General features: G+C 43.1%; 1 protein-coding gene and 1 long non-coding RNA gene across 8 annotated transcripts in view; one reads left to right on the plus strand and one right to left on the minus strand.

Annotated features, from left to right (window-relative positions):
* Slamf6 (SLAM family member 6) lies at positions 1 to 24,165 on the minus strand. 7 transcript variants are annotated; one of them, XM_028785732.1, is made up of 8 exons: positions 23,841 to 24,165; positions 8,199 to 8,549; positions 5,875 to 6,138; positions 5,327 to 5,446; positions 4,970 to 4,999; positions 4,009 to 4,071; positions 2,123 to 2,194; positions 1 to 1,247 (listed from the first exon to the last, which is right to left on the minus strand). In XM_028785732.1, the coding sequence occupies exons 1-7, from the start codon at positions 23,923 to 23,925 to the stop codon at positions 2,163 to 2,165; spliced, it is 945 nt and encodes a 314-aa protein (XP_028641565.1). In that variant the 5' UTR covers positions 23,926 to 24,165; the 3' UTR covers positions 1 to 1,247; positions 2,123 to 2,162. The 7 variants fall into 7 exon arrangements, with proteins under 7 accessions (XP_028641565.1, XP_028641564.1, XP_028641562.1 ...); XM_028785731.1 differs by having other exon boundaries at positions 1 to 1,261; XM_028785729.1 differs by having other exon boundaries at positions 4,009 to 4,082.
* LOC114637525 overlaps positions 22,269 to 27,838 on the plus strand; it is a 9,625-nt gene continuing 4,055 nt past the window's right edge. The window contains exon 1 of the long non-coding RNA XR_003713761.1: positions 22,269 to 22,384. This is a non-coding gene — a long non-coding RNA (uncharacterized LOC114637525). The remainder of the gene's footprint in view (positions 22,385 to 27,838) is intronic.

A 27,838-nucleotide genomic window follows, 5' to 3' on the forward strand; every position in this document is an offset into this window, starting at 1 on the left:
TTCATTATGTATACATTTATTTATTAAAGGTATTATTTGAACACTTACAATGTTCTACATATTAATGATTACAGCAATAAAAAATAATTATTGTCTCTGATCCCATGGAAACAGATATTAAAAATAAATATTCAATGACATGTGATAGACAACATGGAAATTTAAGAGACTCTACTTTAGATAGAGTGCACTGGAAAGGTATTTTATAGAAGCTGATGTATTTAAGTTGGCCTAAAGAACAGGAGGTACACAACAAGCAGAAGAAGGGCCTTGGGGGAGGTGTAAGTCACTGTAATATGGAGAATTTCTTCTCTGACGGAAGAGCTAAAAGGTCACAGAGGTCAAACAGAGAATGGGGAAAGTGAAGTTATCGGAGTCTGGGGATGTGCTAGACCATCCAGGGCCATGGACTCTGGCTTTAACACTGGGTGTAATGAGGAGTCTGCAAGGGTTCGGGCAGTCACTAGAAAGAGCAGGTCAATACTAAAGACATTGTGCTGGTTGTCTTTTAGACCATGGTTTATGGGGAGACAAGAGCAAAATCAGAAGAGATGTTTAGAGGTGATTGGAGTACCCCAGATTCCAGACGGGAGGAATGGAGGTATGATAATGATCTACAAGTTGAAAAGACGGAGGTCTGTTTAATATATCTTGGAGGTAGAGTCTGAAGTGCTTGGTAATAAACTATATTCACAGATCGCTCAGATTCCTGTCATGAGCAATGGAACCAATGTATTGCTATCCTCCTCTTATTTTTGGCTATGAGGTTAAAGGTCCAAGAACATAGGAAACATCCCAGGAGGCCTGTCTAAGTAAATGATTTGTCAGGGCATGAGTGTGGGTATATTCAATGCTAGATTTAACCAAACACCATGCTCTCTCTACAGCCAATCACACCCTGCTGCCTTCTAGAAGGAGAAATGATTACTTGTTGACTCATAATCTGTCTGTCAAAACTCTGTTATCAGAGAGAAAGCAGCATGTTGGTGTATTATCCAGAGCAGGATTTGTCCTAGATTTGATTGAAAAGTAGTTTTGGGGTTATGTACTACAGATCTTGCTACTCCTGAAGCATCTGACGTTTGTATGAAGGATCAATTCTGAAGTGATAACCCTAGATATCCAGATTCCATTGCCAGTTGAAAATCAGGCTTCTTTTCTGTTCTCTTCCAAGGGATCAGTAGATGTGTTCCACTTGGATTTCTTTAAAGTCTTTCAACAACTTGACGTCCTTAAGAGTATTCAGCCTAGGAGAAACGGGCTTATTTTATGAGGAGAGAAATGAAGTAGATTAATAGAGATCAGAGCCATACCCTTCCCTCTATGGCTGCAGAGAGGACGTGAGAGCCCTGATGTAGATGGTAGGGCTATTGATGGCATGAGGCAGGGTTACATTAAAAAATAAGTAGGTTAATTATAATAGGTGGTCCCGATACAAGATAAGTTAAAATGTTCTCTATTTATTTATGTATCTATGTCTGTGTGTGTGTGTGTGTGTGTATGTGTGTGTGTGTGTATGTTTGCTTGCTTCTGCCACAGGGAACAACTTATGGGAGCTGGTTCTCTCCTATCCTGTGGGACCTGGGGATTGAACTCAGGTCATCAGGCTTGTTGAAAACTGCCTGTTACCCACTGAGTCATCTCACCAGCCCCAAGATAACTTTTTATATTTTGGTAATGTTCTAAGACTTTCTTTTTTTCTAGTGGTATTTAGATATCTGTAAAATGGACCTTTTATTTTATTAGCAAGATAAGAGGGTTTGGGAGAGGAATAAAACTACAAGAACATAGTGGCTAGCAAGATGACTCAGTGGATAAAAGTGCCTACTGAGCAAGCATGACAATTTGAGTTCAAATCCCCAGTCTCCATGTAAAAAGCTTGTATGTGCTTGTAATGTCAGCACTCCCGGTGCCCAAAGCAGGAGGAATTTTTGGGCTTTCTGGCCATAAGCTTAGCTTTAGTTTCAGAGAGAGGCACTGTTTTGTGGGAGTAAGACGGAGAATGGTAGAGCAGGGCACTGGATGGGATTATTCCCATCCACACACACATAAGCACAAACCACACACATACATTACACACATATATGCAAAATAAAAGACGATAAAGCAGTTGTGGATTTACCTCTCTGGAGTGATTAACTATGGAGTAAATTGTCATGGAGTCATTTTTTATAGGTTTTGGGATTTTCAGTTCCTGTAAACAAACAAACAAACAAACAAACAAGTCATATGCATTTGGTTCACACAGAGACAAAGAGGTCTGTGCATGCAAATACTTGGGGAAAGGCAGTGTGACAAAAAAAAGAAGAAGAAGAAAAGAAAAAGAAAGAGAGAAGGGAAGAAAGAAAGAAGGAAAGAAAGAGCCATGCCAAGAGGAGCTGGAGACCAATTTCTACCAGTTTAAACCTGTGATGTTTTTAGCAACATTCTCCAAGAAACAGAAAAGCAACCTAAATAGAATATCAACATCCCAGCAATGCAAAGAAAGGTTCCAGCCAGAGAACATCAGAAAGGCAGAGCTGTGTGGAGGGATTGAAAGCATTCTTGTCTTGTGTATTAGTCTTTACTAGCTGTAACTGAGCCACCTACCTTGCCTGCTCCATTTATCCCTGTTATTCTAATGGCCTAGTCACCATGTTGTAGTGGGGAACCAGAAGTATATAGGATCTCCCAGTTTTAAGAATGGCTTTCTCCTGAACCACCAACCAGATAGCATGCATCTAGGATCTGGGCCCCATAGACATATGTAACAGATGTGCAGCTTGGTCTTCATGTGAGACCCCTAACAGCAGGCACAGAGGCAGTCTCTGACTTTATCGCTCTTTGTATCTCTTTCCCCTGACTGGGCTGCTGTGTCTAGCCACAATAGGAGAAGCTGTTGCCTAGTCCTACTGCAACTTGATATTCTAAGGGGCGTTGATATCCATAGGAGGCCTCTCCTTCTCTGATAGAAAGGGAGGGGGGTTGGGGGGTTAAAGTGAGAGGGTGGGACTGGGAGGAGAGGAGGGAGGGGAAGCTATGATTAGGATGTAAAATAAATAAATTAATGAAATAAATAAATTAATGAACAAAAGGAAAGAAAAACAAAACAAAATGAATGGCTCTCTGGATACCCAAAGTAGTAGTAACAACAGAAATCCCCAGGTCCTCGATGAATCTGTACATACATTTTGATACTTAAAATGAATGAAGGACTATTTAGAGAATAACTTAGACTCCATAGGCTGATATGGGCTGGTGATCCCTGTTTTGGGTTGTTGGTGACCGTGCTCCCAGCAGAGGCTGGGAAAGGTCAATGAGCAAAAAGTGTGAATACCCCTCATTGTCCTCTCCTTTAGGAGCCTGCTCCTCAAAGCCTGTGACAGCTGGGCCAGAGATGTTTGCTTGGGGAATCCAAGACTTCTAGGTGGGCCGTTGCTTCGCTTCCATTATTTCGAGAATGCCAAGTTCTTTTAGCTTATTTTTATCAGAAGACTTGAGAATTGGCTCCCCAGTCTATCTAATTATTTAGAAAAGTGCCTCCACAACTGTCTCATTCATGGGTAGTGAGGACCCTGGTGCTTGACCAAGGCCATCCTACTATGTGGGAGTTCTCTTCTGTAGTTCATCCCCTTTATTGTGGAGGGGTTGTGATACTTGAGCCTTCTCTTTTGAGACACTACTCTAGGCTCTCATAGAACCCCACTTCCTGGATGATACTTCCTTCTAGTTTATAATCTCCTCTGATCTAGTCAAGTGTGGCAAGGGAAAAGGAGAGGCTCTAATTTGTATTTTCAAGCATGTTAAGGCTACCCTGAAGCACAAAGACCTGCTGATGCATTAAGCAGACAGAGAACACTGGGACGCGAATGAGGGTAAGCATTATCTTAGAGGCGATGGGGGCAGAGACTGGGTAGACAGCTCTGTGGCTGCATTCTCCAATAGCGAATGTTGATGATTATGGTGACATGCTTGGGAGGAATCATAAAAACAAAAACAACAAAGGAGAACAGAGCTGAGAGGACTTACCTGCATTGGACGAGTGACTTGTGCGTACACGGTGTTCCCTGGAGAGCCCGGAGTATCTGTGTTCTGGGAGGAATCTATGGTTAACACACACACACACAGAAGAGGTACAGCTGTCAGTGGAAGGACTGGGCAACTCTGCACAAGACCTTGGGTCTTTCTGGTCTCTAGAGCACCCCCCTCTCCCAATGCAGTTGTTTCAAGATTGACCCCCCCCTTAAGGACTCTTTTTTCCACCTTCCAATCTTAATAAGAACTATCATACAGTCTATTTCTAACCTCATTTCTTGGGTGAGGGTGTGGGTGGTATTCTTATGATTCAGAGTCTCAGTGACTCTCTCATGTCAACACACTTGAAGGACTAAACGCCACAGTCTGTGAGATCTCTGGAGACAGTTTGCACAGCTCTGTCTGACAGTTTTGATAATTTTAGAGATGAGGATTTTTGGGCTCAAGGGTGCTTAGTGGACTTGTACAGAGTTTCTTAGGAAGCAGAGGGAAAGGAGCTGGAATGCAAGTCTTCAGACCTCTGACCTCATGCCCTCTCTTCAACAATGATACCTTGAAACTATCACCCATGGGACGAGATTCAGAAACTGAGCCTGCATCCATATCTCTTCTCACAGTGTCTATCCACTGTTTCTACCTTGGCTGAGTCTCAGTATAGTCACAGAGCCTAGTTTTGAGTGTTTCATGCTCAAAGTGACAGTTCATGTATGGTCCATGGACCCTTTTCTCCAGGACTTGTGTTCTCTCTCAGAAAGGAAGTTAGCTATCTTGTGACGCCCCTCATGTGCTTGGGAGGAATGCTATAGGTCTGTGGTTACATGCCAGCCTTTCTGATACCACAGAGTCCAGCTGAAGAGTGATGTTCACTGCTTATCTCTCTGGACAGCCCCTCTTCTCTTTCATTTACCTCTTCCTGTCTGCTTTATGTTTTATAGTTAAGAGGCTGCATGCTCACCTGGATGCTGGCTAGTCAAAGGAAGAGAACCTGGGAAATGAAAGCAGGAAGGTGGAACACATGAGTTCAGTGAGAGAATATTTCCTCCATCCCTCTCTACCAGGCGTCTTTCCAAAGATGCAGGCAACAGGTCCCAAATGAAGGGAAGGTGAGCAAGTGGATTTTGAGGCTGGGTCCTGCTTTTCTCAGTAGGACACCTCCCTTGAAATATTAACAGATGCTTGACCACACACCAGGGTTCATCCCAACGAACTAATTTAGCCAGAGGTTGTGTCCATCCTCCCTTGACCCCTGGCAACCCAGACTTAAATAACTGCAGTCTAACAGATGATAGAAGAAAGCAGAAGGAAAACTTACCTCTTCTTCTCTTCCAAACGCATATGCCCACGCACACAAAGATGAGTACAATTATAGCAATGATAATTGAAATTATAATTTTAAACCATACTGTATTCCAGTGTGGATTAGTTAAAACATCTGAAAAGAAGAATTAAAAAAAAAGAAGTGGAACTTCTTAGGGTGTATAAAATGAGGGCTCTTTTGAGTTTGTTTCAGAGTATCTCGTCAGTCTCTTCTGGGCTGTCTATAAAGGCTGGGTATGGCCATTTCTACTCCTAGTCTGGAGGTTTGTCAGACTTTCTAAGAGCCAGGACAGGTAGGGCCTGGCTGAGGTGGGAGAAAGCCATCCTGACTCCTGAGGTCTTGGTCTTGCAAGAGGACTTGGGGACTTGGGGAGGGAAAGAAGAAGATTAACAGAGGCAGGGAGTTTTTGAGCCTGCCCGTTCCTCTCCACAGCATATGGCTGCTCAGCTGCCACTGTCCAGGCGGTCATGTAGGCTGTGAATCCACACTACGACACTACCCAGCTGCCTGAGGCTCCCAGGAAGACCCAAGGCAGATGTTACCTTCACAGAGACTCTGGGTAGAGACAGAGACTGACAAATTGCTGACAGCATTCTCGGCTCTACAGATGTAAGTCTGGTCACCGGAATTCCTCGGGTCCCAAGAGATGGTAACATTTGGTTCCCCTAAAAAGATGTTTCCTGTCGCTTGCCAGTCAATTGAGACAGTCTGATTTGGATTCTTCACAATGCAGACCAGGTGTATCTGGCAGGTCCCATTCTCTAGCAGGAGAGTATGGTTGGCAATTTCTAGGTTACTCAGTCGTTCTACATAAAGAGAAAAGACCTTAGTTAAGGGCACATGACTTTGCTGGTCAGCCTGTGAAAAACATCTCTAACCTTCCTGTCTTTTTGTTTGATAGGCTTATGTGTGTATATGGTAGTATGCATGCATGAGGGTATGGGTACATGCTCACATGTATGTGGAGGTCAGAGGTTGGTGCTAGGTGTCTTCCTCTATTACTCCTTACCTTATTCTTTGGGACAGGATCTCTCACTGAACTTACCGTTGGTTAAAAGTAGCTGGTCAACAAACTCCAGGGGTTTTTCTGTCTCTTCTTCCCTACTTGCTGGGATCACAGATGCTTGTCACCATTTCCAGATTTTTATATGGATTTTGAGAACTGATGTTCAGCCTTCTCCAGGGATGCTCTTTGAGTGCAGAAGAGCTTTGTTTCCTGTTCTGAATGGCTCTTCCTCCAGGTATCTGCATGGTTTATTCTCTTAATACCAATAGAGCTTGCCTCAAATGTTATGTTTTCAATAGAGGCCTCTATGATCACTTCCTCTAAAAGGATTCCTTGGGCCTGGTACACATTCGGTGATAGAATACTTGTGCGGCTCGCTCAAAGGCCTAGTTTTTGTCTGTAGCACCACGTCTCTTGCCCTGTCCCTTGACACCCTGATGCTCCATGCCTTTTCCTTAGTACCCACAGCATACTGTAAATGTATTTATTTATTTGTTTATTTATTTATTTATTTATTTTTGAGACTGGGCCTCTATGCAAAACCCCAGCTCCCCTGGGAGTCACTATGTAGATTAATCTTGTCTTGAACTCACAGAAATCCACCTGCCTCTGCTTCCAGAGTGCTGGGATTAAAGGTGTGCACCATCATGACCAGCAACATTTAGTCATTTAACTATTTATTTCTCTCTCTCTTTCTGGTATCACCATACCAGATATAGTGTGTGTGTGTGTGTGTGTGTGTGTGTGTGTGTGTGTGTGTGTGTGTCTATGTGCATGAATGTCATAGTATGCATATGGAGGTCAGGGGACAACTTGTGGGAGTCAGTTCTCTCCTTCCACCTGGGCCCTGGAAATCAAATTCAGCTCATCAGGCTTGGTACCAAGCATCTTTACCTACTGGGCCATCTCACTGCCCTTGGGTAGCCAATTTGATGCTTGGGTCTCCTGTAAAATATTCCATGGAATTGCTGAACATCTCTAGTAGCTAGAGTTTTCATGGTTTAGATTAATACAGTATCTCATTTTTTTCCTATAATTTTCTTTAATATTAGGGAGGTAGACCTATTAATTTGAGACAGTCTGTCAATGTAGCCAAGGCTGGCCTCAAATTCTTGATCCTCCTGCCTCAACTTCCCGCATATTGGGTTTATTACAGATGTGTATCATCTCTCCAGTTAGAAAACAGTTTTTTGATTAATGATCAACATAAGACATCTGGAGACAATACTGTTAGAGGTACCCTTGATAGAAGACGTTTTCAATTAAGCTTTCTATTAGTTTTTATGTTAATTAGCTCACCTGTGCAGAGCACTTTCTTATCGGAGGCGGCACCTCCGATAAGTCAGCTGAGTCTCCGTGTAAAGTGAGATAGGTCAGTTACGTAGGAAGTGCCACTGCTATTATCTCTGAGACCATGACTAAAGCTATGCTCTGTGGATAGGATTGTGCACACTCATCTCCGAGAGCTTTTGTAAGGAGTGTGTGACAGATACCTAACTGTGCATGTTAATAGTGTCATTAAGCATTTTGCTTCCACTAACTGTACATTTCTGGTTGGGAGGGAAAGTGAGGTGACTGGGGTAGGGAAGGTGAGGTGACTGGGGTAGGGAAGGTGAGGTGACTGGGGTAGGGAAGGTGAAGTGACTGGGGTAGGGAGCCACAAGACACAGTTTCTAACTCGGCTCTGTTGCTATTTAGCTGTGCAATGTTATTGAAACGCTTTACTTCTGGACTTCATAATGACACCAAATGCCATCATCTTTATCACTAGGCTACAGTACACTCTTGTAGTCACACACAATTGGAATTTGGATTTTTAAAAAAAGTGTGTGCATGATTAAATGCTTCATTTGGACTCACCAAAAACCTTCAGAGTATATCTGAAGATGGTCGGCTCAGTGTCCTCTGTGGTTACTTGCGCAGTGTATGATCCCGTGTCTGCCAGTGTGAGGTTGTTGAGTTGCAGGGAATAGGACTGGGTGATGCTCAGTCTCCTCTCCTTCTTTCGATCACTGTTAATGATCAGTGGTCTTTCAGGCTCATTTAGGTGGATGATGAGGATTGTAGTGACATGTGATGCTTCTCTTTCATAACTCCAGACGATGACACTGGCTGTCTTTCCTGCAGGAAGCTCAAGAGGAAGAACTACAGACTCCCCAAGAATGCCATTTATTAGCTGGGGGTCTGAGCTGCCTTGTGAGACTTCACTCCCTGTAAACACAGAAGGAGAGGGCTAAAGAGCTGTCTTGGACAATCCCCTTCTATTCCTAGATCCTTTCTCTTAATTCTGCCAGTCTGTTTAAGCTCTTTGGAAGAAGGCCAGAGATGTGATGAAGAAAGAGCAGGGAGAAGGGTTCAGAAATGTTGCAGTGGACAATTACACTCCCAGTGGCTCTACCTCAAGTAAAGTATCTGGTAGACTTTGCTAATGCAATTGATTCAGTTAGATGATCCTAACTCATGGTCTTCTGCCCTTGAAATCTTTTGACAACAATCTGTGAAGGATAATGAAACTATATTGAACCCCTGGCACAAACTTCAACAATTGCAAGGCTTTGCTGACGGTAGTACTGTCACAGCCAGTCATTTACAGTGTACTTAGTATCTGTCTATGTACCATGCTTGTGCAATGTGGAGAGCCAGTAACAAGGATTTACTGCTTATACAGTTCTTTACATGCATTATTTCATTTGAGGGTTATAACCATCTGTGAGATAGATAAAAAACAGTATCTGTTTATGGATAAAGAGATCAAACTATAGAGAGGTTAACCAACTTTCCTTGGTTGTACAGCTTAAAACTAGCAGAGCCAGGATTCAAACTCAAGCTATAAAAAAAGTGTATAGGTGTTTTGCTTGCATGTATGTCTCTGTATCCCATGCTTGGTGTCTACATAGGTCAGAAAAGGGAGTTGGATTCCCTGGAACTGGAGTTACAGTAAGACAGATGTGAGTTGCTGTGTTGGTGCTAGAATCAAACCTAAGTCCTGTGAGAGAGCAGCCCATCCTCTTAGCTGTTGAGCTATCTCTCCAGCCCCATTGTTACAAGTCTTAAAGAGGATGTTCCCTTAAGTGCCCAAGCTCTTAGCACACATTACTCTGCTTTCTAGGGTTCTGTTTACTTGTTTAAACCGACCATGTTATGGTTATTCTTGTATCGCCAGTACTTACCACTTAGTACTCTGCTGTGTCTGACAAATGGTATGGTCTGTGGAGATGTTGGACTATTAGTCAACAAATCACCATGATTGTGACTTCAACTTTCTTGGGGTCTCTTATTTTCCAAGGAAGAGTTTCAGTTGAGTGTGTGGTTATGGGGTGGCCCAGAGCTGGTGTCTCAGACTTCCTGACACTTACTCAGCTCTTCCGTGAGCCTGCACTTCTGCTCTCTTTCCTGAATTGCTATATGGTTACCAGGCACATCAGCATTGCCATCAAACATCCCCTCTTCCCACCAGTCTTTTGACACATGGCTATTTGTCATTTTGACCTCTCTTTCCTCTCAGAGTCATGTGAGTAAAAAATAACAAGCAAAATCTTGAGTGCAAAAGGTGCCCCCAAGTAGTATTCCATTTATTTAAAATTAAAATCAAGCAAGACAAATCTGTACTGTCAGAAATCAGGAGGATGGTTACCTTTGGGAAGGAAGGAGGGGCAGTCAGGAAGAGGCACCCAAAGGGGAATTTAGGGTATTGATAACAGTGTTCTTTGTCTTCATCATTCTGTGTGTATACACAGGTGTTAGCTCAATTCATTGAGCTAATAACTCAGAATTTGTAGTTTCTCTTTGTATTTAATAAAAATAATCATAGCAATAACAGCAAAATCAAACCTAAAAATCATTATATTGACCTATAAAGGACAAAGATGATTTGGTTTGTTTTCCTCTTCCAGTACAATCCCTATGACTACCTTCCTATTCAATTTGCTCTAGCTCGGGCATTCCTTGAGGTGTCTCTGCACTTGTATATCCCTGGAATGTACGTCTTCCTGGCAAACATGTGGCCAACTCCTTTGCCTGCATAATGCCTTCAATGCAAATGTTTCTTTTGGCAATGTCTTCTGAGACCACTCTTTCCTCACTACCAACCCCCCTACCCATTCCTGTGACACACTCTCTGTTGGATTTATTTTTATCTATGGCAATCACCATACTTTATAAATTTGTGAGGAACGTTTGTCGTTGTTTTGTTCTGGTTTTGTTTTGTCCTCTTTACTAGAAGTGTAAGCATCACACAGAAAAGGACGTTTATCTCTTTGATCAATGCTGTGAAGACCCTTAAACAGTGCCTGGCATCAAGTGAGCCTCAGATGAGACACTGGGCTTATTGTCTCAGTGGCCACAGGACTCACCAGGAACGCTTGCCACACTGACTAGCATATTCCTTTCAGTTCTCTTAATTTTATAGATCAAAATTATTAGTGTGTATGGGTGTGTGAGTGAGTGTGTGTGTGTGTGTGCACATGTGTTTGTGGTTTTGAGACAAGGTCTTATATGTAGCCCAGGCTAGCCTCAAACTAGCAATCTTCTGCCTTAGACTCCTGAGAACTAGAATTATGGGCATGTATTACTAGGCTTGGATTATTAGTTTATTCAAAAAGCTTAAATGTATCCTACTATTTACTTAGTTCTGTGCTAATTGAATGGGTAAAGATTTAGAAATCATGGCACCCAGGCCATATTCTTGATCCTCCTTCATATGCCTGTTTCTGGTTTGGATCTGGGAAATACATATGTTGTATGTATGAACAAGATAGTTCTGATTTGCTGGCCTACTATTCGATGGAGAAGCCTGACAGGTGAATGAGTAGCTATGGTGTGGCGGGTAGGGCACTGGCTTGGGATTAGGTCGGCCTCCGCATTTTCCTAGTACTGCTACTGTGCGTCGATGTTGTGCACTCTTCTCCTTTATTATAATCATGACATTACCTCCTCCTTTTCTTGCTAAATGAGAGCAGGCAGAAAGCTTGTTTCCCATGTATTCTTATTTCTCAGCACAGTTTTAAGTCAATAAATAATGAGCTGATGGAGGTATGTACGCACTCCACGGAGGCATCTACAGTGAATGATGTGCCAGTGAATGATGTCCATGAGCAAGCTGAGGATGTTATAGGAAGATTTTGAATAGCAACAGGGACTTTCCCATTGTTCAGTGATTTGTAAATTTCCTCAGTGACTCTGCTTTCTTTGCATTGCTGTCACTTCTGTCTGAAAAGTTCCTCCCCTTCATTTTCACATGGTAAGCTGTTACTTATCTTTGAAGGAATGCTGAAATGCCAGTTTGCCTCTGCTTATATTTGTGGACATTTTCACTGGTGCAGGGGAAGGAGAAGGGAGCTGTGTTAAGGACAGAGAAGTACACAGACATAAAAAACATAAGGGAGCAGCAGTTCCCTGCAGGTCTAAAACAAAATAATAACAAAACCAGATTTGAACCAACATGTTATGGTGCATGAAGATCAGAAGTTACCGCACATGCTCAAAAGACTACCAGGCATCATGGCTTGACCCAGAGGAAACACAAATTTCTTTTTCCTGGATTGGGCACTGATGCTTTTTATTACCCTGGGCCAACACCTTTAGCTTGGATACTGATGTTCTGGGGCACCAATTGCACTGCTGGCAGTAAATGTGGAAGAGTCGAGCCAGCATAGAAGAGTAGGAGTTGGAAAGATGCTTTATGGTGGCTGTGGCTGTGGCAGGCTACTTGGTGTTGGGAGGGGATATGTAGAAAGCATTCCTTTGGGACTCTATGGACCATTTGGACTGTGGAGAAAGTGCTGATATTCTCTGGTGATATCAAATCAGGGAACATTGTACTTATACTTTTTATGTTCCATCCAATGGATGGCATGTTTCTGAGAACATGAATGTCTGGTTCAGCTTTTTATTTCTGTAGGAGCTGCTTCAGGGTACTCAGTGAAAGCTATGCAGACTGAGATCAGAATGTAGAAAGCCTTAAAGGGTCACTTGAGCGGTGAGGATTGACTTTGTAAGGTATGGGTAAGTGGTAAGTAGAGAAGTTTGTGGAGACAGTGTTCTAGGAAGGATAAGGCACAGGTAAGTATAAGATGGCTCTGAGAAAGAGTGAAAAGTCAGAAGAAATTGAAACCATCTAACTTAGAGGGATGGCTTGTGTATGTTCATAGCCAAAGGGGACCCAGTAGGCTGTTTTACTTCCCAGACAATTAGTTCAGAAGGAAAGTGGAGGCTGATTTATCAGGTGATTTGACAGAGAAAGGAAGAGAAACCTAGGGAAGATCTTTTATGGGGAGGTAGGACGGAGGAGGGGTGGTCATTAGGATGGTAAGGGGCCTTAGTAAATTTACAGAAAAGGGAAACAGTGCATGGAGAAGGGCTTTAAAGATATGGCGGGAAAGGAATGTTTCAAACATAGAGCTGTTTCTGAGGAGGAAGCCAGAGTAGGGCTTAGGAGCACGAGTGGGGTGTCAGTTTTGAATGGAGGCGGATCTTTTCTGCTAGAGAGTTATAGGTGAAGGGGGGGGGATCTAGACAGCTTGATCTCAAAGTTACAAGATTAATTGATCTGACAGGTCCTGAAGGAAGATATTCTTGGGTCATTCTCACAACTATCAAAAAAACACGTATTTCTGAAGGTCTTAGGAACTGAGTCACTGCTCAGTAGCAAAATTAGTTAGGAAATAGCAATGAATACAGATTTATGGTTGCAGGTTCCTAAGAGCATCAGATATGTAGTTTTCAATAGTTATGACCCACAGGTTCAGAACGTCTGTTAGACTGAATGTGGAAAAATCCCCAACAAAACACCAACAAATGGAACCAAACAATATACCATGAGGTTATTCATCATGATTAAATGAAACTTATCTCAAAATGTCAGAGTAGTTAAACATGGAAACCAATTGATATTAACATGATAATATGTGGATATTAACTAAATGAAGAAAAAAGATATGTTATCTCATTTGAAAAAGCATTTGAGAAAACCCAATACTCGTTGAGACTCTAAGAATGAAAAGGGAACATCTTTAACCTGACAAAAGGCATTTATGAAACCCTGTAGCTAACATTTTACTTAATATGTGTGCTGGATAAGTTTATGCCAACTTGACATAAGCTGAAATCACCTGAGAAGAGAAAGCCACAATTGAGAAAACACCTCTATAAGACAGGTGTAGAGGCAGGCTTGTAGAGCATCTTCTTAAGTAGTGATTGAGGGGGGAAGGGCAAGATCATTGTAGGTGGTGCCATCACTGGGCTGGTGATCCTGGGTTCTATAAAAAAGCAGGCTGAGATAACCAGTAAGCAGCACCCCTCCATGACCTCTGTATCAGTTCCTGCCTCTAAGTTCCAGTTGTGTTTGAGTTCCTGTCCTGACTTCCTTTGATGGTGAACAGTGATATGGACGTATAAGCCTAATAAACTTTTCTCCTCAGCCTGCTGTTTAGTCATGGTGTTTCATCACAACAGCAGAAACCCTAAGACAGTATACAAGACTGAATGGCTTTCTGTTAAAGCTGAGAGAAGATGATATCCAGTCCACCACTTCTACCCAGTGTTGTTCTAGAAGTTCTAGCCAGAGCAACTAGGCAAGAAAAAGAAACAAAAAACATATCAATTATAATAAATAAATAAATAAATAAATAAATACTGCTCATAGACGCTATGGTCATATAAACAGAGCTTCCTAAAAGAATCTACCAAAGTAGACAGAACTAATAAGTAAATTCAGCAAAGTTGCAGGTCTCAAGGTTACACACACAAACTAGTTTGGCTGGGTGTGATGGGTTACCTTTAATCTCAGCAATTGGGGGAAAAGCAAGTGAATCTTTGTGAGCTCAAGGCTAGCCTGGTCTACTTTTAACTCCAGCACTTGGGAGGCAAAAACAAGTGAATCTCTGTGAGTTCAAGGCTGGCCTGGTCTACATAGTTCCAGGATAGCCAGGACTATGTAGAGTAACTCTGTCTCAACAAGCAAGGAAGCAAGCAAACAAACAAACCCCAACAAAAAACTAGTTTGTGTTTGTCTACACTAGTAATGAAGAACAATTTAGAAAAGAAATGAAGGAGACAAATTCCACTTACATAGTATCCAAAAGAATAACATAGCTAGGGGTACGCAGATTAGCACCAATCTTAGTCAGAGAAACTTCTTCTGTTGTGGGCAGGAGTTAAAGCAATGACTCATAGTCAAAGGGTGAGAATAAGTGATGCTTGAGTGCCCATCCCTAAATAGGACATGTATGTCAACCTCACAGGCTCAGGAAACATCAGGGAAGCTGATGTGGAGGGAATATAAGAGAGAATGGGGAGGGATGCCATGAAACGCTGTTTTATATAGATGACATCACAGAGTCACTCATCAACTCACTACAGCTATGGACACTTGCAGAAGGTCAAGCCAACAAAATCAGTCAACATTCCAGCAGGCAGCTGGGTTACAGAAACAACACCACCTCACAAAACAGCTCAGTGCCAGACACAGATATCCCATATGAGTTATTGGTCAGGGAAGCTCTAGTGGAGCCTCAAACACACAGGCTATTGCTCTTGGTTGCCCATCATAATGACATGGTAAGACTGTATTGCTGAAGGTGCCACTCAATTGGGATATCAGACATAGAGAAATCAATCTCTAACTTACCAGGACACTCTCTTCCTGCTGGCTAACTTACACAGTACCAGAAGGTGCTATGCAAGCACAAGGGGAGAAAAGATATCAGTGGTCCCTCCCAGTGCTGGACCCTAGATGCTAAAACACTGACATTTTGGTAAGATATGCCTTCTGGTTCAATAGTGGCATGAAAGTTATGAGGGTAACCACCTACTTTCTAATGAGATGTAAGGCCTTCTCCACAGGAAGGATTTTGTAAACCCGGTCAAAAACCTTTGATGGTTTAAATCATAGGATCTGGGCAAGGAAGAGAGAACCTACTATTGATGTTTTGCTAAAAGCTCATGCAGTCAAACTGTGTTCTAAACATTTGTGTTTAGTGATTTGTGCTGTTCTCAGCTTTGGCCTTTTTGCAGCAGGTAGTTATGTACAGACTCATAACTGGCCAAAGCACTGGGCACAAATAACTCTGGGTGCTCAGTTGTGAGTGGGTAATTTGTTAGTATGCTGTCTAAACTCCACCTCCACAGTTATCTGGCAACAGCCAGGTAGGTCTGCTTACTATAAAAGGGGCTGCTCACCCCCTCCTCTCTCTCTTACTCCCTTGCTCTCTTGCTCTCTTGATCTCTTGATCTCTTTTGATCCCTCTGTCCCTTGCCCCTCCCCCCTTCTCCACATGGTCATGGCCTGCCTCCACTTCTCTCTCTCTCTCTCTCTCTCTCTCTCTCTCTCTCTCTCTCTCTCTTTCTCTCTCTCTCTCTCTGACTCTACTATCCTCCTGGCTCCCCTCCACATGCCCTGAATAAACTCTATTCTATGCTATACCATCGTCGTGTGGCTGGTCCCTCAGGGGGAAAAGATGCCTCAGCATGGGCCCGCTGAGACATCCCCTTCCATCATTGGTTTCCTTTCATCATTTCATTGGTGCCAAGACGCTAGCAGACGTCTGCAGGTTTGCATCAGACCAGCTACCAAAAGATATCCACGCTCACTAGCCTAGCCTAGAACTGGTAAGCTTCCCCATCCCCCACTGGTCAGAGTAACCGTCCACGTGGTCCCAAGAAAGATTTCTTGAACTAGAAGCTAACCCTGTCCTTCCCTGCCTTCATGTGCAGCCAGTCAGCTGGTTTGCCTGAAAAGCAGCCATCCGGGACCCTGCTTCCTCCCTCCCCCTTTTCGACTCCTCTGCAGCTGATCAGTCGGTTTGCCTGAAAAGCAGCGGGTCTGGGACCCAGCTGGCTCCCTTCCCCTTTGTGGTTCTTAGCTCTCTGCTCTGGGTCTACTCCTTGCATCCTGCCAGGGACCCTCTCTGAGACTTGCTTCCCCACATACACAACCACCTGCGCAAAGGGCTTGGCTGCCCGAGCATGAGCATTCAAGGGAGGCTTTCTCTCTCCCTCCCTGCCTGGGATCTGTAAAGTGAATGCTAGCGGTGCCTTCTGCTATGGAAACAACTAACATGATCGTTGCTGTGATCGGGGACACACTTGTTTTTCCTTGCCCACTTACACTCTAGCCGCCAGAGTCACTGGGCAGTGACTTCCGGCAGCTAGTAGGAAGTCCCGCCCTGTCGCTGCCGCCTGCAGACCTGACCCGCAGCACCTGTGGCTCACAGCTCCAACCTGCCAGCTGTGCCGTATGCCACTGTTGCCCGCTTTCTTATTCTGGTCCTAGCCAAATGTTTCTTTGCTAATATAAAAATGTGCTTTTCTCTGCCTATACAATCCGCCAAAGTTACTTAAGACAGGATAAGAAAGGCTCTGTCTTAATAGATTTTTACTACTGCTATTAAATTCTATTCAGTTACAACCAATCCTTATGGCTCTGAAGCTTGTCAGAAGTCTGCTAATAGCATTTTTTAAGTTTATGGCTGACAGAATTCCCAAAGCCTCTAACAGTTAACCCAAGATGGTTTCAGAAGACTTGGACACAAGACCCCTAGAAGATACAGCCTGGATTGTATGTGATGATATAGTCACTGACAAATGCAGTGGGCTAGACTGGATGCTCTGAGTCAAATGACTTGGCTAAACCAAGGTAAGTCATTTCTCATGTCACGTGTATCCACTCCACAGAGAAAAAGCCCTGCGTCTTCTGCGTTTGGAAGCCAAACTGACTTCACCCAAGAGAGTATGGAGACCATGGGAACTGTTGGCTAGTGGACTCTGTCATTTTTAAAAAAATAATATATAACTGGTAGATTATTGTTTACTCTTACTCAGACTTCTGACTACATTGACAGCTAAGCTTCCACAGATATTATCTGTTACCTCATTACCTAAACTCAGTTGCCATCAATTAAATGCTTCATATTTCCTCTTCTTGCTATGCCACTGTCCTAATATTGTCTAAATTCCTATAAACTTGCCTAACTCTAATAAAACATTCCACTATACGATCCAACAAAGGCTCATCTTAAAGATTGTTCGTGTTGTTAACTCATGCTGTTATCTCTTTTGTAAACTTATAAGCTACAGGAAACCCACTCAGATCTACCTCTCATGGACCAAATAGATGCCATCCAGATAAGTACATCTGCCTAAAGTTCCCACTTACTACCTATTCCAAAGGGTGGGATTCCTCTGGGTTTCAAATGTACATTTAGAAAAATTTCTTTCTCCCAAATGTACTTAATCTTATTCCCTACATCTTGCCAAGTCCAGACACATCCAGAACAGCTCCAGAGAAGCAACCTACAGAAGCTCCATCTCTTGTCACACACACAGCTGCTTCTATTGGACCTGTTCCTTCTGACCTATCCTCAGATGGCTCGCTCCATAGACCCTGGACAGCAGGAAATGGCCAGCTCTCCTAAGACCCTACCCTCCTGGCTCCCCTCCACATGCCCTGAATAAACTCTATTCTATGCTATACCTTCGTCGTGTGGCTGGTCCCTCAGGGGGAAGAGATGCCGAGGCATAGGCCGCTGAGAAATCCCCTTCCATCATTGGTTTCCTTCTATCATATCATAATTTATATCAGCTTCTTACCATCCAAGGTCCAGGGAACTTCAAAGTAGAGGGAGAGAAAAGAATGCCAGAGCTGGCAGACGAGGAGGAGACTGTGACATACTGACTTGTAGACCCCAAAGGGGTGCTGTATACATCAACTCACAGTAATCGTGGCTTCCTGCATAAGGGAAAGTTTTACCCACATTAGAGTGGCTGATGGTAGCTGATGGCTGCTGAAGGAGAGGAGTCACTTACTTATTTGCAATGAGCAGCACTAATTGGACTCAGAGGGTCATTAATGGCAACCTAAATAGAAGGAGAAGGAAAAGGGGGAGGAGGAGGAAGAGGAGGAAGAGGAGGAGGAGGAGGAGGAAGAGGAGGAGGAGGAGGAAGAGGAGGAGGAGGAGGAAGAGGAGGAGGAGGAAGGGGAGGAGGAGGAAGAGGAGGAGGAGGAGGAGGAAGAGGAGGAGGAGGAAGGGGAGGAGGAGGAGGAGGAAGAGGAGGAGGAGAAGGAGAAGAAGAGAATGACATGAAGCTGAGAGGGATGTACATGAGGTGACAGTCCTATGGGGAATTGGAAAAAGTGGTAGATGGATGTGATCAATGTTATTTTTGTAAGATTTATGGAACTTTCAAAGAAAATAAAAGTTCCTGTATAACAAATGAGCCAATTAATCAAATGTCAAGGCAGCTTTCATAACGGAAGAAAATCTTTACCAGCTATATATCCTAACAGAAGATTAATATCTAGAATATGCAAAGAACCAAAAAAACCCCATAAAACAAAAAACAAACAAACCTAAACATCAAAAACCAAACAACCTAATAAAAAATGGGCTGTTGAAGAAAATATTAAAATTTCTAAAGAAGAAATACAGAATATTAATTAATATTTTAATAAAAAGTGTTCAATATCCTCCCCATAAGGGTAATAAAAATTAAAGCTATTTTGAGATTCCATCTCAGATTAAGCAGAATGGCCAACATGAAGAATACAAATGATTGTGAATTCTGGTGAAGACGTGGGCAACAAGGAAGCCATGTCCGAAGTTAGTAGGAATGTAACCTGGCATACTGTGGAGTAGAGGTTCTTCAAAAAACTAACAATAGAATGAATGGCCATATGATCCAGCAGTTCCATTCCTGGTACATACCCAAAGGACTCCACACCCTACTATAGAGAACCTATCCAACTATACTCACCGATGCTCTGTTCACAATAGCTATAAAATGGAGTCACCCTAGATGACCATTAATATAGGAATGAATAATACAAATGTCATACATATACATATTGGGAACTTTATTCAGATATTAAAGGAAAATGAAATTATAAAAATTTCAGGAAAATATGTGGAACTAGAACTTTCTGAGCGAAATCACCAAGACCTAGGAAGGCAAATGCCACATGTTCTCACTTATAGGTAAGATCCTGGCTTCAAATTTTAATTTTTTTATTTTTCATTTTTAAGCTGAAAGGAGCTGATGGTAAGAAATTGTTCAAGTCCATTTATCAAACTAAAAATTTCAGTTATAAAACAATAAGCTCTGGGCGACTAAATATTTCCAAATGTGAAATGTTAAAGAATTAGTTGCTATCCTTATGCTAAAATGAAAACATAAATAAATAAAAAATTAAAAAGGGGGAAAAGATGCTGGGACAAATGGATATGCAGATATAAAAGAACGAGGCTAAATTCCTACTTCTCACACCAACTTAAACTATATCTGGGTGTGATGGCTCATGCCTTTGGTCTCAGCACTAGGAGGGAGGCAGAGTCAGGACAATCTCTGTAAGTTCCAGGTCAGCCTGGTCTATATAGCAAGTTCTAGGCCAGCCAAGACTACAAGTGAGCCTCAGTCTCAATAAAACAAAACAAAACAAAAAAACCTCAAACTATGTCAAGTATATGTAAGAGTTAAATCTATAAAACTTGTGGAAGAAAACATAAACCCTGGGCTGGGGATGTAGCCCAGTGGCAGTGCACTTGCTTAGTATGCATAATGCTCTAGACTTGAACTACTGCAAACAAACAACCATGGGGTCAATACTAATGACCTTGAATCTGAGAACTAATTCTTAGATATGCTACAAAAACCAAAAGAAATGAAAGAAAAAAAATAGGTACATTCTTTTACATCAAAACATAAAAAATCGTATCTCAAAGGATGCTAGGTTATGATATCTTAGCAGCAGAACCTTAACATTCTGTTAGATGAGACACACCAGGTCAGCCATTGTATGCTTTCATTTAGTTGATCCATGGACACAGAAAGCAAATTGGGATTGACTAGGAGATGGGGACAGGAAGAAGTTGGAAAATGGGAGTTGAATACAGCTTTCTCCCCTTCCTTCTGGTGGGCTTCCTCGGGCCTCGAACATGAACTCTACCACTGAGTTACATCAACAGGCTAAGAGTTTCTTTTTAGGTGATGGATATTTTAGAACAATTGATGTGACAGTTGCAGAACACATGCTATGTGAATTTTGTCTTAAAAACAAACAAGCACAAAACAATAAACAAAGGTCTTAGTGTGCCTGAAGGGAGCTACTGATCAAGATCTGGAGACAGGGACTCACACTGAAAGGAGTGAAGCTTGGAAGGCTAGAGGTCACAGTGGGGATGGAACAGAGCCTGAGTGATAGAAAGTCACGTGGCTTTGAGCATAACAAGAAGATGTAAAACAGCACTCGGTCTTTGAACACACAGTTGGTTGTTACAAAGAAGGTAACGGTTCTCAGGGGGTGGGGCGGAGCAGGGAGGAAAGTCATTAGACCACAATCTGTTAGCGGTAGAACCCCTCACACTTTTGACTCAAGAAATTTCAGGACCGTGGTTGCAGAGGTCCTTCAGTGACAGAATGATAGATAGCGTGTTTGAGGCTCTAGTTTGGATTCTTAGCTGCAAAATAAACAAAAGAAGGAAAAAGAGATGGGGGGGGGGGGAGATTTCAGAGCCAGCCCACAGGTTTTTCCTTTATCTATACATGCAGCCCCGGTTCTCCCCTGGGCCTCTGAGCACTTGTCTCTGTTTCCTTCAAACTCGCCCAGAGAATTAGTTCTATTTTTCTCTGGGACCAGTTTCAGTGTGACTAGACTTTAGAACCTTGCTACTCAAGGTGTGGTCCATGGACAGGTAAGAGTAACATCAGCTGGGGCTTCGTTAGAGATGCAGAGTCAGAGCTTCCTCTCTGAGTTGAATGCTAATAAAACCCTCAAGCTGTGTAAAACCCATGCCTTTTGATCTCCTTCTTCTGAGTTAATCCAGTCTTACACTTTCTTTTTTTTTTTTTCTGATAAGCCAATGAGTTTCTTAGGGTTGCTTATAGGAGCATGGGTAAGGGGCTATGTACAGAGGCAAGGACACCTTACAAGTGGCCTCACTACCTAGGAAAATGTCTCTCCCTCCCCAATCAACCTTTAAGCACTTATGGGGCCTGACTGGTGTCTTCCGCCTTCAAGCCAGGATGCTGTGGGCCTAATCTTGCACAGGTAATCACAGCTGCTGTGTGTTGAAGAGGGTAACTGCCATGTCACATGGTGGGTTAGTTTTACCTCCAAGGGAACGAAGGGGGATGGGGTGATTGCATAGTTGGCAAAGTACTTGCCACAAAAGCAGAGCCATCTGAGTTCAGATCCCAGCACCCAAGTAAAAAGCCAAGTGAACTGATGTATTGCTCTAATCTCAGCACTGGGGAGGGAGGAGGTTCCCTGGGGCTCACTGGCCAGTCAGCCCAGCCAAATGAACAAGCTTCAAGTTCATTGAGAGTCCCATCTCAAAAACTAAACACAGAGAAGAAGTCGTGAAAGATATACAGTGGATGCCCACCTCTTGCCTCACACATTTGTAAACACATGGAACAAGTAAGCACTGGACATGCACACAAACGTTTTTCAACATGGTTTATCTTTGAGCTGAGATGTTTAAGTAAAATTAAGATGTGTCTCAACTACCTGAAAACTTGTAGTGAGTGAATTATCTTCTCCTTCCTCTCAGAGGGCATCTCTGTTCTACATACTTGCCCCAGTGGTCTTGTCTTTCCTCAGTCCCTCCGAACTCTTCCCTCCTATGTTTCCATCTCCCTCCCATGTGTCTTTATTAGGACCTTTCCCTATTTAACTTCTCAGATCATTTCAGCTATTCCAGAAAGTTCTTTCTCACCACCCAGTCCAGAGAGGTTCTCCTATTTTTGGTTCCCCTGCTTAGTTCTACCCTGGAACCAGACTCTCCACTTTCCACCCCGGTAACCATAGTTCCGCTCCACTGAGGGGTTTTTGGCCACCTGCATCTGTCTCTGGCAGATGCAGTCAACTGAGTTCTTTTCTTTATACCCATCCCCCACAGCTGTGTGGCAATAAACTGTTACTTAGGTTCTGTTGTCCTCTTCTGTCCACCTCTGCAGATGGGGACTGAGCCTGATATGTCACAGTCTTGCTATAAGAAGAATTCTCAGAGATGCGGAGGAGGGACACTCAGAAATTTTCCAGCTTTATAGAGGTAAAAAAGTGAGGTTAAAAACTCAAGTTGCTGGCTGGGCTCAGGCTGAGGAGTGGCGGCATGGATGGATGGGAGGAAAAGAATCCTAATCTTTTTCTGAATCTTCTATGCATTTCCCAAAATTCTGTCCTCATTCCTCATCCTCCTAGTTTGATGTAGTCTCTATTCTAGCTTTGTGCCTCAGTTTCCACCTGCTTTCAGGAAATCTCCTCTTGGGCATTGTATAGATAATACAAAACAAACAGATACACAAGGAAACTGGCCTTCTTCCTGTGACCGCTCCTCTACCCTGACTCTATCCCTTTGACTGTCCTGCCTACGATGTGACGTTATGTTCTTCCTCCTCTCTCTTTGCTTATTTTTTCAAAATTATTTGTCCTAAGCCAGTGCACACTTTACTTGCTTATAGTTTATCTTCCCTGCCAAGACGTTAATTCTACAAGAAGAGAAATTGTGCTGACTTAGTCCCTGATGTTGTTCCTGACACTCCTACAGTGCCAGACATCCAGTAGTCATTTAATGAATGGTTGACAGATGACTTAATGAATCTTGCTTTCTTTTCATTTCTGTTGTCAGTTGGTCTAGTTAGTTCTGTACCTGCAGTATGTCTTGACTTGTGTGTGTGCATGTGTGTTACTGACAGTTTTAGTCAAGTGATTTGTTTTTATTTTTTATTGTTTTTTTTTCCAGCCTCCTGATGCCGAATAGAATTTTGGCAAGTTATTTAAATCATCTTAGTCTAAGTTCCTTTTAGCTTTTAATAGAATAAATTCACAAGCATGTTATGAGACATCTAAATGTAATGCATGTTTAATAACTAGTCCATTTTCTGGAATAAAATAAATGCTAGCTATTTTTTTTTTTTTCAGTGAAGTCCTTCAGGAATAGGTCTGTGTTAGCAGCCTTTGCTTGATCTCCTCTTCTGGAACATTACATTTCAGTCCAGATGGACACCCTCTGAGTTCTCAAACATATTGTGAGCCTTTCTGCTCTTCATGTAACAGATAGCAGGGAGAAGAAGCAGGCCCAGTCAGTCCCTTCCTAATTGCATTCATTGTAAAAGCATTGCTGGGTTTTCAATATTTGAGTGAAGAGTGAAGCTTGGAAAAATAATGAATCCCCCTGAAGTCACACGGTATCACAATAGTTAAATTGTAGAAGATTCCCCCCCCCCCCCAAACTTATTTTTGTACTACAATATGCTGGCCACAAACAGTCCTGACTTACAAAGACTCATTTTCTATACCCCAGAAAACATCTCCCTTCCTTGGCCCGAGCTGAAGTGTTTGCTTTAAATCAGTCCCACGGCAGTAAAGAGGGAAGCAGCTTGCTAGGACCACGGTGAACTGCCTAAGTCTGAACAGAGAACCTGGCATTCAGCCTGACCGAGATGAGCAAGGCATCCCAAAGAAGGAACTAACTCAGCGACTACATCAGTTTCCACAGACATTTTTACCTGAGCCGAGGCAGAAGACAAGTGGAAACAGCCAAACCATCCTCTGATGGGCCGAATCGGGTGCTGGAGCCCTTGAGACAGCCATTCTCTCTTAAGCTTGTCGCTGAGACTTCCCGTTCCCCTAGTGATGAGAGCTCTTCCTCTATGTTAGCAAACCTTGGGCTATCGGTGATTAACTTCGCACTTTGCTTACAAGAATATCTTGCGTAAGCTAAGACTCTTAGTAGTAGGGAACATTAAGCCCGCACAGGCCATCTCCTGTAACCAGAAAAGACTTCCGGTGGAGGGACTGGGACACCAACCCAGCCACAAAACCATCTACCTATGATTTGTCTTGCCAGCAAGATATGCTAGGGTAAAGGTGGTACAGAAATTGTGGGAGTGGCCAATCAATGACTGGTCCATTTTAAGATCTATGCCACAACGGGGAGCCCATCCCTGACACTGTGTGGAGAGCCATGAAGCAGAGGCTGGATAGCCCAGAGATACAACGGCAAAACAGACAAACAAACAAACAAACAAAAAAAAACAGAACAAAACAAATCTGCAATTCTTGCAGACAGGAGCCTAACCCAGTTGTCATCAGAGAGCAACTGATGGAAACAGATGTACAGATCCACAGCCAAACATCCGGCAGAGTTCAGGCAGAGTTCGGAGAATCTTGCAGACGAGGTGGAGGAAGGATTGTAGGAGCCAGAGGGGTCAAGGACACCTCAAGAAAACACAGCATCAATTAACCTGGGCTCATAGGGTGCTCACAGAGACTGAAGTGACAGTCAGGGACCCTGCACTGTTCTGACCTAGGTGCTCTGCATATACGTTATGGTTTTGTAGCTTGATCTTCTAGTAGGACTCCAAACAGTGGGAGAGGGGCCATCTCTGACTCTTGCTTGCTTTTCGGACTCTTCCTCCTACTGGGTTGCCTAGTCCACATGAGAGGAGACGCCTAGTCTTATTGCGACTTGATATATCTTGTTTGTTTGATATCCCAGAGAGACCTGCCCTTTTCTGAAGTGAAAAGGAAGAGAAGTGGTTGGTGGAGGGGTGCTGGAGGGGGGAGGGGAAAAGCTGGGAGGGGAGGAAGGAGAGAAACTGCTTTCAGGGATATAAATATATGAGAGAAGAATAAATTGAAAAATAAGGGAAATATCTTGAATTTCAACTTAAAAATTTTAGAAAGACTTATATTGTGGCATACCTATGCACTTGAGAGAATGTTCGCTTTGTGCCGTCTTTTGTAATCTCTGTCAGATCTTGCTGGTTTATAATGTTGCTCAGTTTTATTTTCCCCCCACTTCCTGTGGTTCTGACCTCAGAAGATTCAGATGCTGGAGGCTTGGTCTCCAGTGTGTTGATGCACCTTTGGTATAGTGGCACCTTTAAGAAGTGAGTCCTAGTGGGAAGCTATGAGGTCACTGATGATGCTCTGAGAGGGGGCTGTCAGGTACATAAATGCCTTTGAACCACCCCTACGCCTACAGATAACCCCTCATCCATGCACCTGTAAGTAACCCCAATGAACTAATCTGGACATGTGCGGGCTGTTTCTTTGTTTTGTTCTCTGTCCTATCCTAGGTGACTAGAGATACTGGTTCCCAGGGGAAAAAAAAGTCACAATTGGTGCCTGAATTGGGAGAAGCAAAACGAAGTTGAGTTTAAGAGGAGGGGGTCACATGACCCCTGCTATGGGTAAGACACAGGCAATAGTGAATGATCTGACCAAAGGTGGAACATCCATGAGGCAATCCTTTTATGATTACTCTTCTCTGGTGGATATGGGACCTTGTGCCTCCCTGCTGTAGTGGCAGTTGTGTGTCTGATATGAGTAAGACATACAACTGAAGCCGAACATCTTTGAGGGGAAACCCAGGGTGGCTGTCTTCCTCTGTGGTATGGTATATGGTTGCATATCCCCTTTATGAATGTGTCCTGTGATTCAAGTACAGTAATTCCCCCAAGGAGGCTGGTGAACTAGAGAATCTGTTGTAATTTCTGAAAGTGCAATATAGCATGTGACTATAAGCAGGTCACGGAAATAGTTTCTTGGTCTCTGCCATTTGCCTTAAGAGGTGTAACTGAGGCTGAGATTCCTGCCCAGAAGGAATTGCCAGCAGGGAGGAGGAATTACAATAGAATAGACACACAGATGTCTTCTCCATATTACCTTCTGATGTGGCAGGAAATAAAGGAAACGGAGGATAGTGGCTTCTCCTCCCCTCTCCCTCCTCTCCTCCACCCCTCCTCCCTCCTTCTCTCTTTGTTTTAGTTGGTGAAAAGGAGTTCATTAGTTCTCTGCTGGGGAGCCCTTCCTGGAACCCAAAAAGGCCCTGAGAAGAGTCAGACAGGGAGGAGTGAGGAGATGGGGTGAAAATAATAGAAGATAGCCCTCAGGCATGACGTTTAATACATAAGAAGGAAAAAAAGAGATTTAGTACAGAGATAAAAGCCTTAGTAATTTCTCAGCACAGGAATCTATGCTAGTCAGGGGATTTTTTGCCCCTAAACTGCCTCAATTGGGAGAGACTTTTAAATAAGCAACAGAAGAACTCAAAACCTGGCTTGGGAGGCCATGGAACTTGATGGGAGGCCGATAGGATCAGCTTGACATTGTAGAAGGGGAGAAATGGAGCGATCTCGCTGATTTTTCTCACTCTCAGACACAGGCTGCATAGCTTGAGGCAATGTAAGTGAAACAATTCCCAATGAACTGGCTTCTATGAATGAATATCAATGCCTTACTACCATTGGCTGTGATCAATGGCTTCTATGAACAATTAGCGATGCCTTACTATCACTATCTCCATGACTAGAAGGGACTCCAGGGACTAGAAGACAATAAAGGAATGGCAGACATTGTCAAGAGAACTGTGTGTGCAAGACAAGGTGTTTGATGCCCGGGTTAGCAGGTCAGATGGGACTCTGTTCACAGGAGAGATAAAAACATTGACTCAGCAGGCATTCTGGGAGTGGTACAGGGCAAGTTGCTTTTCTGAGTCTGACATTGCATCATGATCTTCACAAAATTTGATACGCAATAATGGGCCTGACTACAAATTGTGTTTAAATTGTGCTAAGGAATTTAGAAAGAGATTAGAAAAGGGGAAATCTGGGCTGGTGAGATGATCCAGTGGGTAACGATGCTTGCTTGATGACCTGAGTCCTGTACCTGGTACCCACATGGTGGAAGGACAGAAATGACTGCTGACCCACACATGCATATAATGTCACAGCATCCATCCACCCCCAAAGAAATAAACAAACAAACAAATAAATGTAATTTTAAAAAAGAGAGAGGAAAGCAGACATAGACAAAAGCCGAGTGACAGTTCACAGAAGGGGTGAAAGGAGGAGTGATTGACAGGTCAGTAAAAGTGGAAAAGTTTGTGCTAGGACTGGTAGTTATTCCCCAGTATCCTGTGTCCCTGCAGGAAAGGGTACTGGGTCTAGAGATTGTTCAGGACAGAGTTCTTTTAGAAATCAAGGGTGGTTATGGAAGTGGTGGCCAAAGAAGCAGTCTCAAACCTGTCTGGTCGAGGCAGCTGGCTCAAGTCATGGGTGTGATGGATGACAGCACTGGCATGTTTTCTCTTGTCCAGGGCAGAGCATCACAGACCAGCCTCATGGAGCTACCAGGGTTGGGTAGATGCGGATGAGGATACTGAATGACATATGGATTATAATGATCATTGATTGTAAAGATCCTAATAAGGTGGTACCACCATCTGTGTAGCTAAATTGCATTTTGAAAAAACAGTTGTCACAAGTGATGGGGTATTTTTCATGCTGTATCACTAATTTTAAAAATATCCCTTTAGACTGAATTCCAAGACCAATTAGCATTTGCTTAGAAGAGACAGCAATGGACCTTCAGAGGCCCTGCCCTCTCTGTATAAAAGGCTTTATTATATAATGGTAAATTTTGTGTGTTTTGCACATTTGGAAAAGTGTCTGGAAGAATAGTAAAAATAGAAGTTAAAAAAATTGAAAGAATGCATCCT

The sequence above is a fragment of the Grammomys surdaster genome, unplaced genomic scaffold (assembly GCF_004785775.1).
Source record: "Grammomys surdaster isolate TR1022 unplaced genomic scaffold, NIH_TR_1.0 125341, whole genome shotgun sequence".
Lineage (NCBI taxonomy): Eukaryota > Metazoa > Chordata > Mammalia > Rodentia > Muridae > Grammomys > Grammomys surdaster.